The following is a 17,905-nucleotide window of genomic DNA, read 5'->3' as shown; positions in this document are numbered from 1 at the left end:
CCTTGGGCTCATCTGTCTCAGGGTTGGCTCTCAAAAGAGTAATTCCACTGGATTGAAGAGGCAAGTGTTTGAAATTCAGGAGACTATAAAATTGATTCTTCCATAAAGAAGTAATTTGTGGTAAATGGTGTAGTCCTCTTGGCAGCCGTTCACTCATTTTATATGACCAGGACCCTTGAAACATGGTCAGAAAGATTAGAGAAGGACATCTCTTCTCTGTCATTTATCTGCACAAGTCAGGAAAACTTCCTTTTGACAATACACTATCTGGAAGCAGACGCAGCCAAACATACCATCACACTGTGGGCTTCTGTGGCAGGGAAAATGCAATTTTGAGAAAAGTTCAGATAGTGTTCTGAAGTTAACTAAACAATTCTGAAATACTTAACCAGGCTTTCTGTACTTAGTGGCATTTCTTTGCTGTGGAAGCAGTAATGCACTGCATTATTCCAGAAAGCATGTGGGAGGGCATGGTTGCATGGCTCTGCCTCCTGGGAAGTAAGCGTGAACTCCTCCAAAAAAAGTATTCCCCCTGAGAAAATGTTAGCCGACTCTCCATTTCCATATTGCTCCGGTGGCACTATATTCTCTCAACATGAAACCAGGTAGGCAGCTGGCATTTCTGTGCTGCATCTTTCTTTAGTGGAAAATCTTTGTAAACAGAGAAAGAAATCACAGCACTTACTGGCCAAAGTGTCACTGTGAAACAAAGGCGGTTACTGTAGTTAGCATTTAAATAAATAAGTAAATTAAACTGAAAGTAAGACAAGCTGTCAATATATATCTGTTTAGCTTCTATCATAATGTTATTTCTTATATTCATCTTATTGCTGTTCTTCCACAGCACTTCTAACACTTAACATGTTTTGTCTTCTCAAATTTTTTTTCTCACTTAATATTACTGTGCATGCAGTCCTTAAATGTGTTTGTCCTTGTCCTCATACTTACAGGCACCAAGACAGTGAAAAACAGTAACCTGGTAGGAAGGCCAGGTGATGTGAGGACATAGTCTCATTTGTCTGCTTGTTGCTTATGTTGGCACTATGAGACTCTTGACATGGTGGAACAGCAATTGGGTGCTATGTGTGATGAATTTAAGAGATTGGGGTTTTACTATTATTATTATTACTATTCCAGGTGATCTTTTAAAAAGGAGTGTTCTCAATAAGCTTTCATAAAGCACATTGCAGCATCAGCATTTGTTCTTGATGTCTGTTAAGTATGAATACTTAAATATTCAAAATGACCTTTCTATATATGCTCTCTCGAGGAGATACAGTTCCTCTATTTCTTATAATAAGCTATTGTTATTTAATCAAAATATAAATGGGTAATGTGCACTTTATACAGTGAGAAAATTAATTTACTGCCCTCAAGAACTTGTTATATGCAGGAGCAGACAGAAAGGGAAATCAGAGGAGGGGATTTATGTAAATCGAACTATGCAGCAACTTAAGTCGTGTGTGGATTATTTCACAGAATCATAGTTAGGCTTGGAAAGGACCTTAAGATCATCTAGTTCCAACCCCGCTGCCATGGGCAGGGACACCTCACACTAAACCATATCACCCAAGGCTCTGTCCAACCTGGCCTTGAACACCTCTATTTCAGTATCTGTGCGAACAGTGACTTCATCATAGGCACCTGTGATGTTAGAGTATCTTAACTATTAGTGTGTGTTAAATGCTAAATATTTTTAGAGAAAACTTGAAATAAGCCAAAATATCAGCAATTTCATTAGTGTATCCAAATAAGAGATAGAAGCTTATGAAAATTGTATTTAGAATCATAGAATAGTTAGGGTTAGAAAGGACCTTAAGATCATCTAGTTCCACCCTGCCTGCCATGGGCAGGGACACCTCACACTAAAGCAGCAGGCCATGCAAGGCTTCATCCAACCTGGTCTTGAACACTGCCAGGGATGGAGCATTCACAACCTCCCTGGGCAACCCATTCCAGTGCCTCACCACTCTAACAGTAAAGAATTTCTTCCTTATATCCAGTCTAAACCTCTGCTGTTTAAGTTTTAACCCATTACCCCTTGTCCTGTCACTATAGTCCCTAATGAATAGTCCCTCACCAGCATCCTTATAGGCCCCCTTCAGATACTGGAAGGCTGCTATGAGGTCTCCACGCAGCCTTCTCTTCTCCAGGCTGAAGAGCCCCAACTTTCTCAGCCTGTCTTCATATGGGAGGTGCTCCAGCATCCTGATCATCCTCGTGCCCCTCCTCTGGGCTTGTTCCAACAGTTCCATGTCCTTTTTATGTTGAGGACACCAGAACTGCACAGTGTTACAAGTGAGTTCTCACGAGAGCAGAGTGGAGGGGCAGGATCACTACGTTTGACCTCCTGGTCATGCTCCTTTTGATGCAGCCCAGGATACGGTTGCCTTCTGGGCTGCAAGCGCACACTGAAGCTGGCTCATGTTCATTTTCTCATTGACTAACACCCCCTAAGTCCTTCTCTGCAGGGCTGCTCTGAATTTCCTTTTTACCCAACCTGTGGCTGTGCCTGGTATTGCTCCAACCCAGGTGCAGGACCTTGCACTTGGCATGGTTAAACTTCATAATGTTGCCATCAGCCCACCTCACAAGCGTGTCAAGGTCCCTCTGGATGGCATTCCTTCCCTCCAGTGTATCAACCGAAGCACACAGCTTGGTGCCGTCAACAGACTTGCTGAGGGCGCACTCAGTCCCACTGTCCATGTCCCCAACAAAGATGTTGAACAAGACCAGTCCCAACACCGATCCTTGAGGGACACCACTCATTACTGGTCTCCAGCTGGACACTGAGCCATTGACCACAACTCTTTGCATGTGCCCATCCAGCCAGTTCTTTATCCACTGAGTGGTCCACCTATCAAATTGATGTATCTCTAATTTAGAGACAAGGATGTCATGCAGGACCATGTCAAACGCTTTGCGGAAGTCCAGGTAAATGACATCAACTCCTCTACCCATTCCGCAGCCCCATCATAGAAGGCCACCAAATTGGTCAGGCAGGATTTCCCCTTAGTGAAGCCATGCTGGCTGTCACCAAGCACCTTGTTGTTTTTCATGTGCCCTAGCATGCCTTCCAGGAGAATCTGCTCCAAGATTTTGCCAGGCACAGAGGTGAGACTGCCTGGTCTGTAATTCCCCGGGTCATCCATTTTCCCCTTGAAAATGGGGGTTATATTCCCCTTTTTCCAGTCATCAGGAACTTCACCTGACTGCCATGATTTTTCAATTATGATGGCCCGTGGCTTAGCAACTTTATTTGCCAGCTCCTTCAGGATCTGTGGATGGATTTCATCAGGACCCATGGACTTGTGCACATTCAGGTTTTTAAGATGGTCTCGAGCCAGATCCCCTCCTACAGTGGGCCCAAGGTCTTAATTCTCACAGTCCCTGTGTCTGCCTTCCAAGACTTGGGTGGTGTGGTCAGAGCCTTTGCCAATGAAGACCGAGGCAAAGAAGTCATTCAGAATGTCAGCCTTCTCCAAATCCTGTGTAGCTAGTTCTCCTGATAGCTTCTGGAGGGGGCCTACGTTGTCTGTACTCTGTTTTTTTAGCTGCTACATACCTATAGAATCCCTTCCTGTTATCGTTAACATCCCTAGCCAAGTTTAATTCTAACTGGGCCCTAGCTTTCCTAACCTGGTCCCTAGCTTCCTTGACAACATCCCTGTATTCATCCCAGGCTGCCTGTCCTTGCTTCCACCTTTTATAAGCCTTTTTCCTTCGAAATTTTCTCAGCAGCTCCGTATGCATCACCAGGCCCTCCTGCTGCACTCCCCTCTAGTTGGGTTGCAACACTCCTGAGCTTGTAGCAGGTGATCCTTGAATATCAGTCAAGAGTTTTGGGCCCCCCTGCCCTCTCGTGGAACCTTACTAAGCAGGTTCCTGAAGAGGCCAAAGTCTGCTCCCTTGAAGTCCAGGGCAATGAGCTTGCTGCATGCTCTTCCCACTGTCCTGAGCACCTCAAATTCGACCATCTCATGATCGCTACATCCGAGGCTACCCTGGAGCGTCACATTTCCAACCAGCCGTTCCCTCTTGGTGAGCACGAGGTCAAGCAGGGCACCTCTCCTTGTCAGCTCCTCTATTGCTTGCAGAAGGAAGTTGTCTTCCACACAATTGAGAAACCTCCTGGATTGCTTGTGCAGGGCTGTACCGTCCCTCCAACAGATATCCTTGTGGTTGAAATCCCCCATGAGAACAAGGGCCTGCGAGCATGAGGCTTTTCCTATTTGTCTGTAGAGTTCTTCATCCACAGAGTCCTCTTGATCAGGCGGTCTGTAACATATCCCCACAGTAATGTGTCCCATCACCGATTTCCCCTTAACCCTGACCCACAAACTTTCTGTTAACTGATCATCTGTCCCCAGACAGAGTTCCATACTCTTCAGCCTATCCCTAACACAAAGGGCAACTCCCCCTCCCCTCCTACCTGGCCTGTCTTTTCTAAAAAGCCTGTAACCTTCCATTCCAACACTCCAGTCAAAGGAGCCATCCCACCATGTTTCTGTGATGCCTATTATATCATAGCCCTGTAGATGTGCCCACATCTCTAATTCCTCTTGTTTATTCCCCACGCTATGGGTGTTTGTATAGAGGCATCTGAGCTGAGCTCCAAATGAAGCCGGCTCATTGGCTGGAGCGTCTGGAATGTCACTACATTGTTCCGAGCATTTATTATAGGTGCTGGCAACTGACTGGGTGTGTTGGGATGGAATGATGCTCCCCTCCCCCAACACAACTAGTTTAAAGCATCCTTGACAAGTCTGGCAAGCCTCCTACTAAAACCACTCTTACCCTTCTTTATCAGAGCAGCTCCACCAGCCCTCAGTAGGCCTGGCCTACAAACTTGGGTCCCATGTTCAAGACACCCAAACCCTTGACTGTGACACCACCCTTGTAACGATTTATTAACGTGTCCAGTCCTCCCAGCCTTTGGAAGGTCTTCCCCTTTATCCTGGAGAATTGACGAAAAGACTATCTGAGCTCCAGAGCCCCTGACCACCTCTCCCAGGGCCCTGTAGTCCTTCTTTATGTTCCCCAGGATACTGCTATCTATATCACTAACATCCACATGGACCATGAGAAGTGGGTAATAGTGGGAGTTACTAGAGCAGGCAGCCTGTCTGCAACATCCCTGATCCATGCCCTCTGGTAGGCAACACACCTCCCTGGAGACTGGGTCAAGCCGACAGATGAGCGCTTCTGTTCCTTTCAAAGTAGAGTCCCTTACTACTACGACCTGCTGCTTTCTCCTGGCAGATCTTTAGCAGTGCACCAGCCAGTTGTTTCTGGTGCAAGTGCTCTTCCTCATCAGTCCCCTGCAGGACAGCAAAGCGGTTCTGGGTGGGTACAACAGATTTAGGAGGCAGCCCCTTGTTTTTAATTGTTCTCTTCCTCCTTTTGTTGTTTGTGTTTTTTTTTCTTTTTTTTGTGTGTTTGTTTTTTGTTACTAATTCCCAGCTCTATGGGTTACCGGCCTCTTTCTTTCCTCCATGAGCTGGACAGGAAGCTTGAGGCCCTTGCACAGTTTGGGCCAGGAGCAAGCAGTCCTGCTTCCTCTCCGCTTCCCTGACATCTTGCAGCCTCTTGGCAGCGTCCCGCAGCTCAGTCCTTGCTGCAGGAGGACCTGCACCAGGGAGCAGCGAGTGCAGCCCTGCCCATTCTGCACCTTTCCCTCACCAGACCAGTGCAGGCACTCTCCACACTCCGAGCTCTGCTCTGCAGCCTCCCCTCTCATCAGCTCTGTCTGGGTGCCTACGCTGGGCACCGCCGGGGCAGCCAGGGCATTGCTCCCAGCCCGGGCCTTGGGCATACGGTAAGCGCTCACCATCCGGCGCCAACTGCCTCGGCCGCGCTCCCTGGGGCAGGTTTCACTCAGTCAGGGCTGGTCCCGCTCCTCCTGGCTCCGCCCCTGTGAGTCCCTGCTCCCGTCAGCTGAGCTGCCGGCTCCCGGGAACTGCTGTCGAGGAGTTGAGGCTCCCGCGGGGGCTCTCGCTGCTCTGAGTTGAGGCTCCTGGGCACTGATCTCCCCCCCCCCGCTCCGGTGCTGAAGGCGTCCTCTCTCGAGCTGCTCACCTCAGCAATCAATTTGATGTGAATGAGTCAGTGGAAATAACATAATACACCTTTTTGAATATTTGTAAAGTACAATGTAGTGGGTAAATTAATCAGGTTTCTCCTATAAGCTTATTAGTTTTTTCGTATCAAATTCAGATCACTGAAAGCAGCAAAACCCTAAGACTGAGCTTATCGTGCTGTATAACTGCTTGAAATATGCAGAGTTTAGAAACATGTTTTATAACTACTTTATCACATTTTAGGTTGTCTCAGAAAAGTAGTAACATGCAATTCTAAAGGTTGAATTTCTGCAGGATATGGAGTGTTCACAACCAGCTATCTGTATTTTTTGTGATTCAGAAAGAAATAATTTGTTGCATACTTGCATTAAAAACTGACTTAGCCATAGTAAAGAACAATTAAACTTCCATCATTTTCATAATGAAAATTGATGGCTACTGTAATAGCTAAAGCATCTCTTAGCTCATGTTGTTTCCTAAGATTGTAAATGAGGGAAGTAGGAAAACCGGTACAACTGTCACCTTGTATTTTTTTCTTAACTCAGGTAAAAAAACTTAAATCAGTTTTTTTATTAGCCTTGTATTTTCAGGTGGAGAAACTTGAAGACATGCAAGTATAATAATAAGGATAAAGCATTTCTCTTTATTATGGTCAGTTACTGCTAATCTCCCTTTAGAGTTTTAACAGGGATTTATAGGGATTCATTTATGTTTTAGGTTTGGAGATAATTAAGCACCTCTCTGCTGCAAAGAAGAAATCGAGAGAGAATTGGCTCAAAGCTAAAACAAGATTCCTGTACTAGTGCATATATTAAAATTCCTTTTATTTGGTTGTCACCCCAATAGGAATGATTAGTGGGTTGTAAAGAAAGAAAATGTATTGCATTACATCTATTAAAGCATGTTTTATATGTAACAGTAATTAAAATATAATTGAAATCATGAGTTCTTCTAATTATTGGCTTTACATAATAGTTAAAGAGTGAGCATCTATAAATGTGTCCTTTTTACACATCTAGAAATGGTTTGCTGGCAGCATTTTAATTAAAGATGGATTAGTTAAAATGCAGTTTAATCATTCTGTCATCAAAGGATTTAGACCTCATTAATTAGCTGTTGATAAATAGGTTTAAACTACAAAAAAATTAATTTAAAATATGCCAGTTGAGATCTAGAATCAATAGAGTTGGAAATGGAGCAATGAATCTAAGAAAAATTCATGCCAGCTCTCTCTGTAATATTAGATTAAGTATGAAATTTTGACCAGCTCAGAACTTAGTTCTGCCTAGTTAGTAATGGACGTGACTCAAATAGACTCTAGAATTAGTGAGGAAATAAAATGGAGACTCCTCTTAATGGTCGTTGCTTTCTAGTGCAGCAGTGGGAATGTTTTTGCATTCACATGTTTGATGAAGATTGAAAAGTCATTTAAAAATCCTTCTGCTGTAGAAAATAGATGAAAATAAATCCTGGATTCAAGGTTTTACAGCTACCACTTGGCTGTATGGGAGCAGTGCACAAGAAGATCGTGCTGCTGTGTTAACTGCCTAAATACAGATGGGGGTTACAGACTGACAGGCAAGCCAGGAACATGTAGCACAGTGAAGGAGGAGGACAAGTTTCCACCTTAAACTGCACGCTTTACAGCTGTGTTCAGTACTGAACCACCCTACTGGAGTCTGACTGCTGTACTTGCTGTTGCTACAGACTCCAGAACTGCGTTCAGGGTCTGCTACCTCTTTCAGCTGCAGGGATAGTTATGCAAATCAATTCAATTTCATTGCTTGCAGTGGTATGATCATAGACCATTGCAGTGATCTAATTGCAGTGATTAATGATCTAATCATAGCTGCAGTCTCAATGATGGCAATCTCTTGTACTGTTTATGCTTTTTCTGTCAGTGACTTGATGATGGTTCTTTGACTTCCTGGAGCTATGGTACAGTCCTTCTGGTAGCTCTTGGTTTTTTTGTAACAGCCCCTTGGCAAACTCAGCAGACCTGGAAGAGACATATTCCTCTGCTGACAGAGCAGGTTGAGCTTCTGCATATGAAAACAAATGAAGAGAGGTAGACCTTAACTTGCAGGTTTGTCCTATGAATATCTTAATGAGCTTAATTGCTATGAAACAATAAAGGATTTCAAAATTTCCATAGTCACAATGTTTGAATCCATAAATTGACTGTTTTTTGCACAAATGAGTCAATTCTGACAAATGATAGGTGAACAGAGTTAAAAGAGTATCAGGAAAATAATGATTTGACATCCATACTTGAGGGCTTTTTTAGAAGGCTTCTGGAGTGTTAAAGATTGGCTTATTGGAAAGGTATATTTAGAGAGCACTGGCAGCTATCCTCTATCTGGGGTACCTGTTCAGTTGTCTTGCCAAGCTTCTGGAAAATCATCAGCAGCAATGTAAGAGATTGTAGACTTACAGAATCGTTGTTTGCACTTGAATGTTGGTAAGGAAATGGGTTAGCTGAACTTCTGTGAAATGAATTCTCAAAGTGAGGTAGAGAGATATCGCATCAGCCTAGAGTTAATTAGATGAAGGGCACATCAAGTGAGAGTGGGTATATACAGTTCCTTAAACTGCATCTGCCAAAACTCTTGCCCTTTCCACATACTGGGGGAAAAAAATGGATTTAAACTCAAGCAGAGCTGTTGGAAAAACTTAACATCAATCTGTCTGGGAGGGAGAAAAGGAGGTAATTCCACAGGCATTCTTAAACTGCTGCAGTGCTGTAGAGTACCAAAACCAAAGAATTGTTCAAAAATTTGGGGTTTTAAAAATGATGGTGGAAAGCTTGTTTCACATGGAGTGGTTAACTGTGGCAATAAAAGGACAAATTAATCAACAAAAAGAAAATATGTGTGTGTGTGTGTATGTAAGAGAAAAAAGCAACTCCAGGTTCTCTAAATTGACCAATCCATGTAGTTCAGCAAAAAAGATGAAGTATCAGCTAATGTCATATAATCTCTTCAGTTATTCTTTATGTAAGACAGATAATCTATATTCCCAGTTATGCAATTAAAATGCTAATTACCCCTCACCTAAACTCCCTTCTTGAGCTAAGATTATCAGTTACCTTCAATCATTGCAAATCTTGTATGAAATACGTGACACTGCTGAGTTTTGTATTATTTATGGACTTTCTGTTTAATGGGTGACTTGTTTCCAGGTAGCATTAGTAGTTGGTGAAATGGTTTGCTTTGGTGTACTGTTTCTTGAAGAAATGGCATTCCTTCTGATCTGTGTCATTTTATATTCTTAAAATGTGATAGGACAAGGGGTAACAGGTTCAAACCTAAGCAGGAGAGGTTTAGATCGGATATAAGGAAGAAATTCTTTACTGTTAGGGTGGTGAGGTACTGGAATGGGTTGCCCAGGGAGGTTGTGAATGCTCCATCCCTGGCAGTGTTCAAGACCAGGTTGGATGAAGCCTTGGGTGATACGGTTTAGTGTGAGGTGTCCCTGCCCATGGCAGGGGGGCTGGAACTAGATGATCTTAAACTCCTTTCCAACAATAACTATTCTATAATTCTATTCTATTCTGGGGTAATCTTGCCATCTGTTCCCGCGGAGAGCTCTGGATACATCAGTTTTAGTACAGAGAACTAGCACATTTAGAAACACCAACCAGAATTTCTGGTTACAAAAGTGAGACCACTCACTTCTATGCTGCTTCTACAGCTTTTCTTTATTTCATAATAGGTGTTCTACATGTAACTACATTAATGTATTGCCAGTTTCATGTGTCATGATTGCTTCCTAAAGTTACAATTCTTCTATCCCTGCTATATTCAAAATAACATTTTTAATCTTCTATGGACCTTTTATTATCTAGAGTTTGCTGCATATAAAATAATTTAATTACTAAGAAAAAAACATACACACACAAGAGAAGAGAATTTCAATGTTGGAATTCAGAAGGATCAACATTTTTTAGAAAAATAACACTTTTTTCTGCTTGTGCTTGATACAAATTAGGAGAATTTTAAATAGAGATGCTTCAAAGTATAGCTGCGTTCGGTGTCTCTGGTTGATAGTAAGCTTCAACAGATCTACTCCATGATTGTGCAAAGTAACCCAGCTGATGGTTTGAATTGCAATATTTTCATTACAAGTAGTGTAAACGGGTTTAAGAACTCATTGTGCAGAAGTGGTTTTGTTTCCTCTTGTTCTTGGAGCAATAAATTCTGTTCTAAACAATTTCTGGACATGTAAACCACTTAAATAATAATAACATCGCTTTCATAAATCTCTAATTACATTGTCTCCAAGGTGTAGAAGAATCCTTTGCTCATTTGTTCATAGTTCTAATTTTCTTGTGATGCAAGTTTGTAATCCACCGTTTGTTCATTAATAGTAAACTGGATTATTTCTCCTGCTCTTCTCCACTGCCCTTCTTTAATCTTTTGCAATGAAGTACTGACTTTTTTTTTGTGTTAAAACAACCTCAGACATGTTTTGCAATCCTGCAGTGTTGGTTGTGAACTAAATGAAAATAGGATTAGATAAACTAAGCCTTAAAGCATCAAGTTGTCCATGGAAAATAGATTACATTACCAAAGTAAATTGGTTAACAAAGAAAAATGCTCTGTATTTAAAAACCTCACAGTGTCTAGTGTGGAATTAAGTGAAACACTGCTCATGTTTCCACTGATAGGCTGTTACTGATACCTCTTCTTTCCTATGTGCAGGGTTCTTCCAGCATAGTTTGATGCTAAGTATAAACACTTTAGATACAATGTACAAATTATATTTACCGTGGCTTAAAAATTTTGAGTTATTTGGGCTTTATAGCTTTCTCATGTGAAGATATTTGTGTAACTAAATGATCAAAACAGTGGCTTTCCATCCTGGTATAGACGGATCAGGTTTGGATAATTTGGCCTTTTGTGAATTCTTTATAAAAGCTTTGGGTTTTAGCCTGTCTCATGGCTATGCTTGATACTTAGACTGTACAAAAATGTAAGGGCACATTCTAGTTGTGATTTGAAAGTAACTCAGTGCACAGATAACTAATAGATATTCCCCTACATCTTCCAACTGTACTCATTGGAAACAAAACAAAAAAAGCAAACAACTCAGCAAAAAAGCCCCCAAAACATCAAACCTACAGAAAATTCTGCAAGTTCTATACAGAACAACCTTAAGCTGCTGTAGCTTCCAGTTTATAGTTCAAAACCACCTGCTTGCATTTCAAGGCAAGTCTCAAGGGCTGTGTTCAAAGAATACTATTTTTGAAGTGTGTAAAGGTTTCTTTTTATTAGGAGGCAAATTTCCCAAAGGTACACTGAAGATATTATTGTGGATCTGAAACATCCTCAAAACAGTTAATTATCCAGTGTTATTTTTTTTAATAGAAATGTATTTTAAGTTATCATTATTTAAATATAATCACCTTAATGAGATATTGACCCATGAGTCTCCCTGACTCTTACATACAGGCAAGATGCACTCCTGACAGCAGATCTCTGATACACAGTCTAAAAATCTAGCTCCTGAACTACCAGTATCCAGACATGGCTCTAATATCTGGAATAACAAACAAGGTTATTCGATGGTTTTGGTCCTCCTCTATTGGAAATCTTGGAATGAGTAATTGTTCCTCTTTCCCAAAGCAATGTGCACACCTTGTTCTACAGCGCTTTGCTTTAGTTATTATGGATGTGGGACTTGGTTAGAGGTAGAAGTTGCCACTGAGGAATATCAGTGTTAGAGGAACTTGGCTTAAGTTTTAAATTTCTGTCAGATATTCTTGCCACTTTTTGTTCCTTCTCTATCGTTCTTTTCTCTGTACTTGCTGTATTTTTTGTAACTACAGTTTTTACCTGTTTTGTAAGGTGCAAATCAATACTGAATTGGATTTTTACATAGAAATTGAACCTTTTTGATGTAAAAGTGTCTCAGTTTTGGAAGTGAATAGCTGAGAAATACAAAATGTGGTTTTCACATAAATATTTGTTGCAACTCAAGAAGAACTGATGACAGGAATTCAAATTAGAGGTTCCTTGTTTACCTCTTTTGGGAAATAAAAATCACACTCTGGTAAGTGTGTATGATTATGTTGCAGTCTAGTCCTGAAGAAGATCTGAAAATAAGCAAAAAGTGTGATGGAAATCATTTCAGATAGTTTCTGTCCCTCCTGGTTTTAAGTGCCTTCATTCCTTAAATCCACTTAAGTCAGGAAAACTGTTGACATTAGACTACTTCATTTAATTCAATTACATTTGTAGCGCAGATCTGAACGTAATTGTAGTGTGCATGAAATAACAATAGAAGACCAAAGGTGATCATAAAACATGCAGACTTTGTCAGAGTGGTTGTTATAATTTGTCAGAAAGTTTATCCATAGCAGGTTTTCCTTTAATGGCTTTTCAGGTTGTTTTGAAATTGAGTTTTTGTAAGCATTCTGGAGTTTTGTTTGGATGTACGCAATAGTCCACAACATTCCAAAAATAGCAAGCATATACTCTTTCTGGTGCTTCTAATGGTGAAGAAAGCAGAGTTTTCTTCTCTCTTTCATCTGTACTTGAGATAGTCAAGACTCAGTAGAGTGGTGAAGATAACTTGAATTGTTGGTGGCTGATACTTTTTTTAAGTTAATGGAAAAAAACACTGAGGTTTTTAAAATTACCCACGATCTCCATGTTTTCAATCAGTTAAAGAAGCTGATGATTTTTTGCAAAAAGAAAAAGTACCAAACCCAGGATTACCTGTGTTAAAAAAAAAAGTTAGTTTCAAAAGTAATGCAGAACCCGTGTCAGCTCCAACAGAGTTGTATGTGTTTAAAAGTTAACACCTGAGTTGCAGGTACACCAGTGCCATTGGACAGAGGTCAAAGGTCAGGAGGTACTGAAGTCAAATTACATTAGGTCAAAGGTATTAGATCAAAGGTCACATTTTGGTTACAGGTCAAACATCAAGGGGGTCAAAGGTTTCATAGGTCACAGGATCAAAGGAGCAAACTCTTTGGCTCTTCTGCTATTTAACCTGATTTTTGTCATTACTTGGTTTTGGGGCAACACTGACTTACCTCATAAAACCACATAATTTTGAGCAGAAAAGAGATCTTGAAAACTGGGTCTCCCAAGTAAGCCTCTAAATTTATATTTTCTCTTTTCCTTTTGTGATCAATTTGTATGTTTTGTTTTGTCTCTCTTTAAATACTTCCATTTTGTATCGTTTTAAAATCTGGTTTGGATTTACAAGCATGTAATGTCTTTAATATCCTTCAAAGTATTTCAGTTGTGTTCTGTGGATCGCTGCTGTAGACGGACAAAATCACAACATCTCTATTCTTCTGAATAGCACCATTATCACTGTCTTAACGAAATGATTTCAGTATTACAAGTAATGAGTTTTTGAAATTCATTCAGTATTAGAGGGAATTGGATAGTAATTAGAGCATATTTCAAAAAGAATAAAAGGATCCGTGATATGTGCTCAGCTCTTAAAGCACCTAATCCTGTATTAATTGTTCTTTGGGCACATCTGCCCTCATATGAAGGGGACTTTGACAGTGAAGATAAAAATGTTCTAATGCTTTTAAAGCCAAACAGCTCCTCCAGCAGGATGGCAGTGCAAGAGGAGTACTGTTGGAGAGCATGTGGCTCAGTCTAATGTTATCACATTGTTTTCTTGCTGTTGGGATTCAGTGTGCATTCATTTTTTTTCCCCATGTGTCCTGGGTTCAGCAGTAGCAGTCATATTTCTCCTTCTTAGTAGCTGGTGCAGTGCTGTGGTTTTGACTTTCAGCCTGGGAACAGTGTTGGTAACACCTGGTAACACTGATGGTTTTAGTTGTTGCTATGTAATGTTTACTCTGATCAAGGACTTTCTCAGTCTCATGCTTTGCCAGGGAGGAGGGGAAGCTGGGAGGAAGCAGAGACAGGACACCTGACCGAAACTGACCAAAAGCGTTATCCATACCACAGCATGTCATGCCCAGTACAGAAACTGGGAGCAGTTACCTGGAAGGGCTAGATCACTGCTGGGGTTGGGCTGGGTATTGGTTGGTGGGTGGTGAGCAGTTGTATTCTCTCCACTTGTTATTTCCCTTACTATTATTATTATTGGTGGTAGCAGCAGTGGTTTGTGTTACACCTTAGTTACTGGACTGCTCTTATCTCAACAGTCTTTCAGTTCTCTTCCCCATCCCTCCAGGAGCAAGCGAGCAGCTGTATGGTTGTGAATTACCAGCTGGGCTTAAACCACAAAACCATGTTTTGGCAGGGTAGATCACAGAGGTATTAAGGTACCACAATCTGAAATTGAAGAGTTTTATGTTTTTTCTGTGTCTGTTGTTCTACAGACAAGAAAACATGAGACCATCCATTCCAGGGTGGACCATGGTGCTAGCAGAGAGTGACTGGTTTGACTTAATGGGAGACCTCTGCTGGCTTGTCTAGAGAAGAGGGTGTATAGCATAGTCAGATGTAGTTCAGGCTTCAGGGGTATTTATTTCAGCTTTCAGCAGCAGGTATCAGTGAGGTGGTAAAAATGAGAAAGCTTCTGCTGAATTAATTTTGAAGAAGAGCTTTTCCCTGTCTGATGCTCTCCTTCCTATTAAGGGTTGATTGGACTTCACTTCTGCTGAATTTGCACACTGTAGGCTGAAGGCAGGAAGGTTGAAAATAAGGATCATGAATGTGATTTTATATATGAAAATGCTGCAGTGGTTTTCTCAACTTCATTTCAGAGAGTTTGGCCAGCTTTAGCATTTACCTGTTACCCTTCCTTTCTGTCTGTGGCCAGATGAACTACCTTTTGCCAACAATACTTTGCCTTTCTATGTTGTGTTGTTAAGGAAAGCAATTTGCCATTTGAAGTTACCGAGCTGCACTTGACCTGCTCTTCTCTGCTGCAGAGTTGCTTAATGGGTTTTGTGAAAATTGCATGATGCTCTGCAGGACTGTGGAGCTGTGGATGTGGGCGAATCTGAGTCTTCAGATGAGCAGAAATAGCAGAGAGCCTCATTGGGGAGCCAGGGATTTGCATCTACACAGGTGTACTCAAGAAAGACTTAGTTTTGATCCCTGTCCTATGGGGGTTTTGAATATATTATTAATTACCACCTTTCTTTCTTTGCAGCCTGTTCCAGCACTACTGCTATTCTCGAGGTGGCATGCGCCACACTTCCTACACGTGCATCTGTGGCAGGTAAGTGGATGGTTTACACTGAATTGTTGTAGTCTTTGTGGTCAGTTTTCCACTGGATATTTGTAATATTGTTCCTTTGAGGCCCATGATGTGTTTGCAAGTGCCACCACAGTGAGTTTTGAACAGTTTCATCTGGAAAAGCCAAAGAAAGGTGTCTTAAAGAAATAACTTGATTACAGATTCTGCTATACTCAAGAGATTCTGCAATGACTGCTACTATTGCCAAGATCTTGTTTATGCTCATGTCTGTGCTGCAATTGCCTTTTTTATTAAATAGTGTTATGGAGAAGGGCTTTAGAGCTGTTTTCTGTTGCTCAAAAATACTCCCTTTGGAATATACCTTAAGTATTTAATATCTTTCTCAAAATTCTTTGTGTTATAGGTGAGCATGTGGTTAAACTAATCTTTCGGAATTTGGAAATTCTTTGCTCTCTAATTTTCTTGCCGAGCTGCTAGTGTTGGAGTTACTGTATTTGTTAAGGTATTATAAAAGTTTTCCCTGCAGTTTTAGAAATACACATTTTTAATTTACAGAACTTAAGAGAATAGCATTTCATATATGAAGAATAGCTGTGTGCTTTGTTCAGATATTAATTTTATTTAGTAAGTGGCATTAATCTAATTAGAGATGTGTGACAGCTGAGGCATGTATATCAGTATATAAGTTCCACTTGTAAATCTGCTGCTACTCACAAACATTTGTCCTACGCTGAAATCACATAGTCTTACAAAAAAATGAATCTTACATTAATGACAGTAGTGTTATATTGCTTTGGAGGTAATAGGGACAATTAGCATCTTCACTTCTTTCTGCTGTTTATTCAATTGCTTATTTGTAAATGCGATTTTCCAATTTGTATGCAAAATTGCAGTAGGAGCATGAGCAGTTTTATGGCAAATAGGGCATCTGAATTGTCTGAAAAGTTTCCCGTTTTAAGTACCATCGTATAACTTGAGAATTAACATCCCATTGAAATGAGACTCCATCTCTGTGGTATTGTCACAGGCTGTGATGGTAAAATCAGATTGTCTCTGTATATGGTTTTTCACAGCCATACAGATTTCATATTCACTTGTAGTAAATTAGAACGCATGCTGCAGGGTCTGCTTTGGATTCTAGCCATCCATGGTTTTGATAAACCTATAGAAACATCTACTATATGCTTATAAAGTTACTGTAGATCCTTGTGACCCTGTGGGGACAGACTAAATTCTCCACAGGACTGAAAAATCCAGGACTTGGTTACATGGCTCTAGAACCCAGGAGGAGGAAAGCCCCAACAGTAGTGCAGAAGTGGGTGAACACAGGAGCTTCATGGGTGTCTGGCCCCATCATGCTGGAGAGGCTTAGCAGGGTGTGGGGGTGGCGTTCGAGCTGCCTCAGAACTGCTGGAGGATTTAATACGTGGAGAAGGGCTCCCCTTGAAATGCAAGACCCTAACAATATTGTGAGTCACTGTTGCAAGTGGGAGCTGGCATTGTATGCTACTACTACAATTAAAAGTGGGGACAAACTTGATTAAAAAAAAAAATTATAAAAAGATAGAATACAAAGGCCTTTATCTGTAAATTGCTATAGTCTGACTATGAGCAATGAAGCAAGAGTGAATAATAGTAACAGTTTTAAGCTAGGTCCTAATAAAATGAATGTAAGTAGATCTATTTGATTAATTTAGTGAACAACAGCAAAAATAATAGGCATTTTTTTATCATGAAAATGTCATGCACAGTAAATATTACGCTTAAAGATTGCTATTGCAATTAGGATTTTTGTATAGTTAAGTTTTCTTCTATTCTTGCTGAGTTTTGTTGTTTTCCTGACACTTAAGATTGTGATATTTTGACAGGATCTTTTCTTGTTAGATGCCTGATAATCATCTCTGTAGAAAGGAATCATGCTTCTAAATAAAAATCATGTTTGTTATTTAGATTTTAGAAAAGATGCTCACTAAGCTGGAAATCAAGAGTAGTCAATACTATATTTCGGTATAGAAATAAATCACTCTGCACATGTTGAGTGCATCCTTTACATCTGTTCCTGCCCAGAGTTGAGTACTCTTCACTAGATGGTAAATGAATATTTTGTGTGACCAAATATGCTTTTATAGATTCACTTGTGTGTATTCCCTCTCCAATCAGTTGAGAATAATAGGACACATATATTGGTATTGCAAGTCATTACATAGCGAGGTTAGTCCTGTAGTTAGTGATACTTTCAAACACTTGTCAACTTGTCAGGGGTTTGAAGCGCAGACGCCACATAAATTCAATTAAATGAGAATGATAGTATTTTATAAATGTGCTTGGTTATATTTAGCACTAATTAACAAAGTGTTGGCTTCTGAGTGGTTTTTCGAATGCTAACAAAGTATTCATTACAGTGTCTTGGTGTAGCAAGTAACCATTTTTATAGAGGGGGAGACAAAGGCTGAGTTACATGCCCAGTGCATCCTAGTGACCCTACAATGGATGGTACCCACTGATAAGCAGGCACAGAATTTCCAGCTGGATTCAGGTGGAGATGGAAGTATCAGTATCTCTGCAATCAGTGCAGAAGCTGTGGTCAGCTGCAATTTGATACTGGGGAATCTTAGACTTAGGTTCAGATCATCTTGACAGATGTCTCGAGGCAGATGACAGCTCTCAGCAGATGGTTC

The 17,905-nt window shown here is 40.7% G+C and overlaps 1 protein-coding gene across 2 annotated transcripts in view; it reads left to right on the top strand.

Moving 5' to 3' along the window:
• Nucleotides 1-17,905, top strand: part of PEPD (peptidase D) — a 145,985-nt gene that overhangs the window by 66,302 nt on the left and 61,778 nt on the right. For both annotated transcript variants that reach the window (XM_031051961.2, XM_031051960.2), the window contains exon 10: nucleotides 15,180-15,248. In XM_031051961.2, the coding sequence (XP_030907821.1) occupies nucleotides 15,180-15,248 (69 nt within the window). The remainder of the gene's footprint in view (nucleotides 1-15,179; nucleotides 15,249-17,905) is intronic.

Source organism: Melopsittacus undulatus, chromosome Z (genome assembly GCF_012275295.1).
Source record: "Melopsittacus undulatus isolate bMelUnd1 chromosome Z, bMelUnd1.mat.Z, whole genome shotgun sequence".
Classification (NCBI taxonomy): domain Eukaryota; kingdom Metazoa; phylum Chordata; class Aves; order Psittaciformes; family Psittaculidae; genus Melopsittacus; species Melopsittacus undulatus.
Note: the sequence above shows the minus strand (reverse complement) of the source record. Positions and strands in the feature narration are given on the sequence as shown.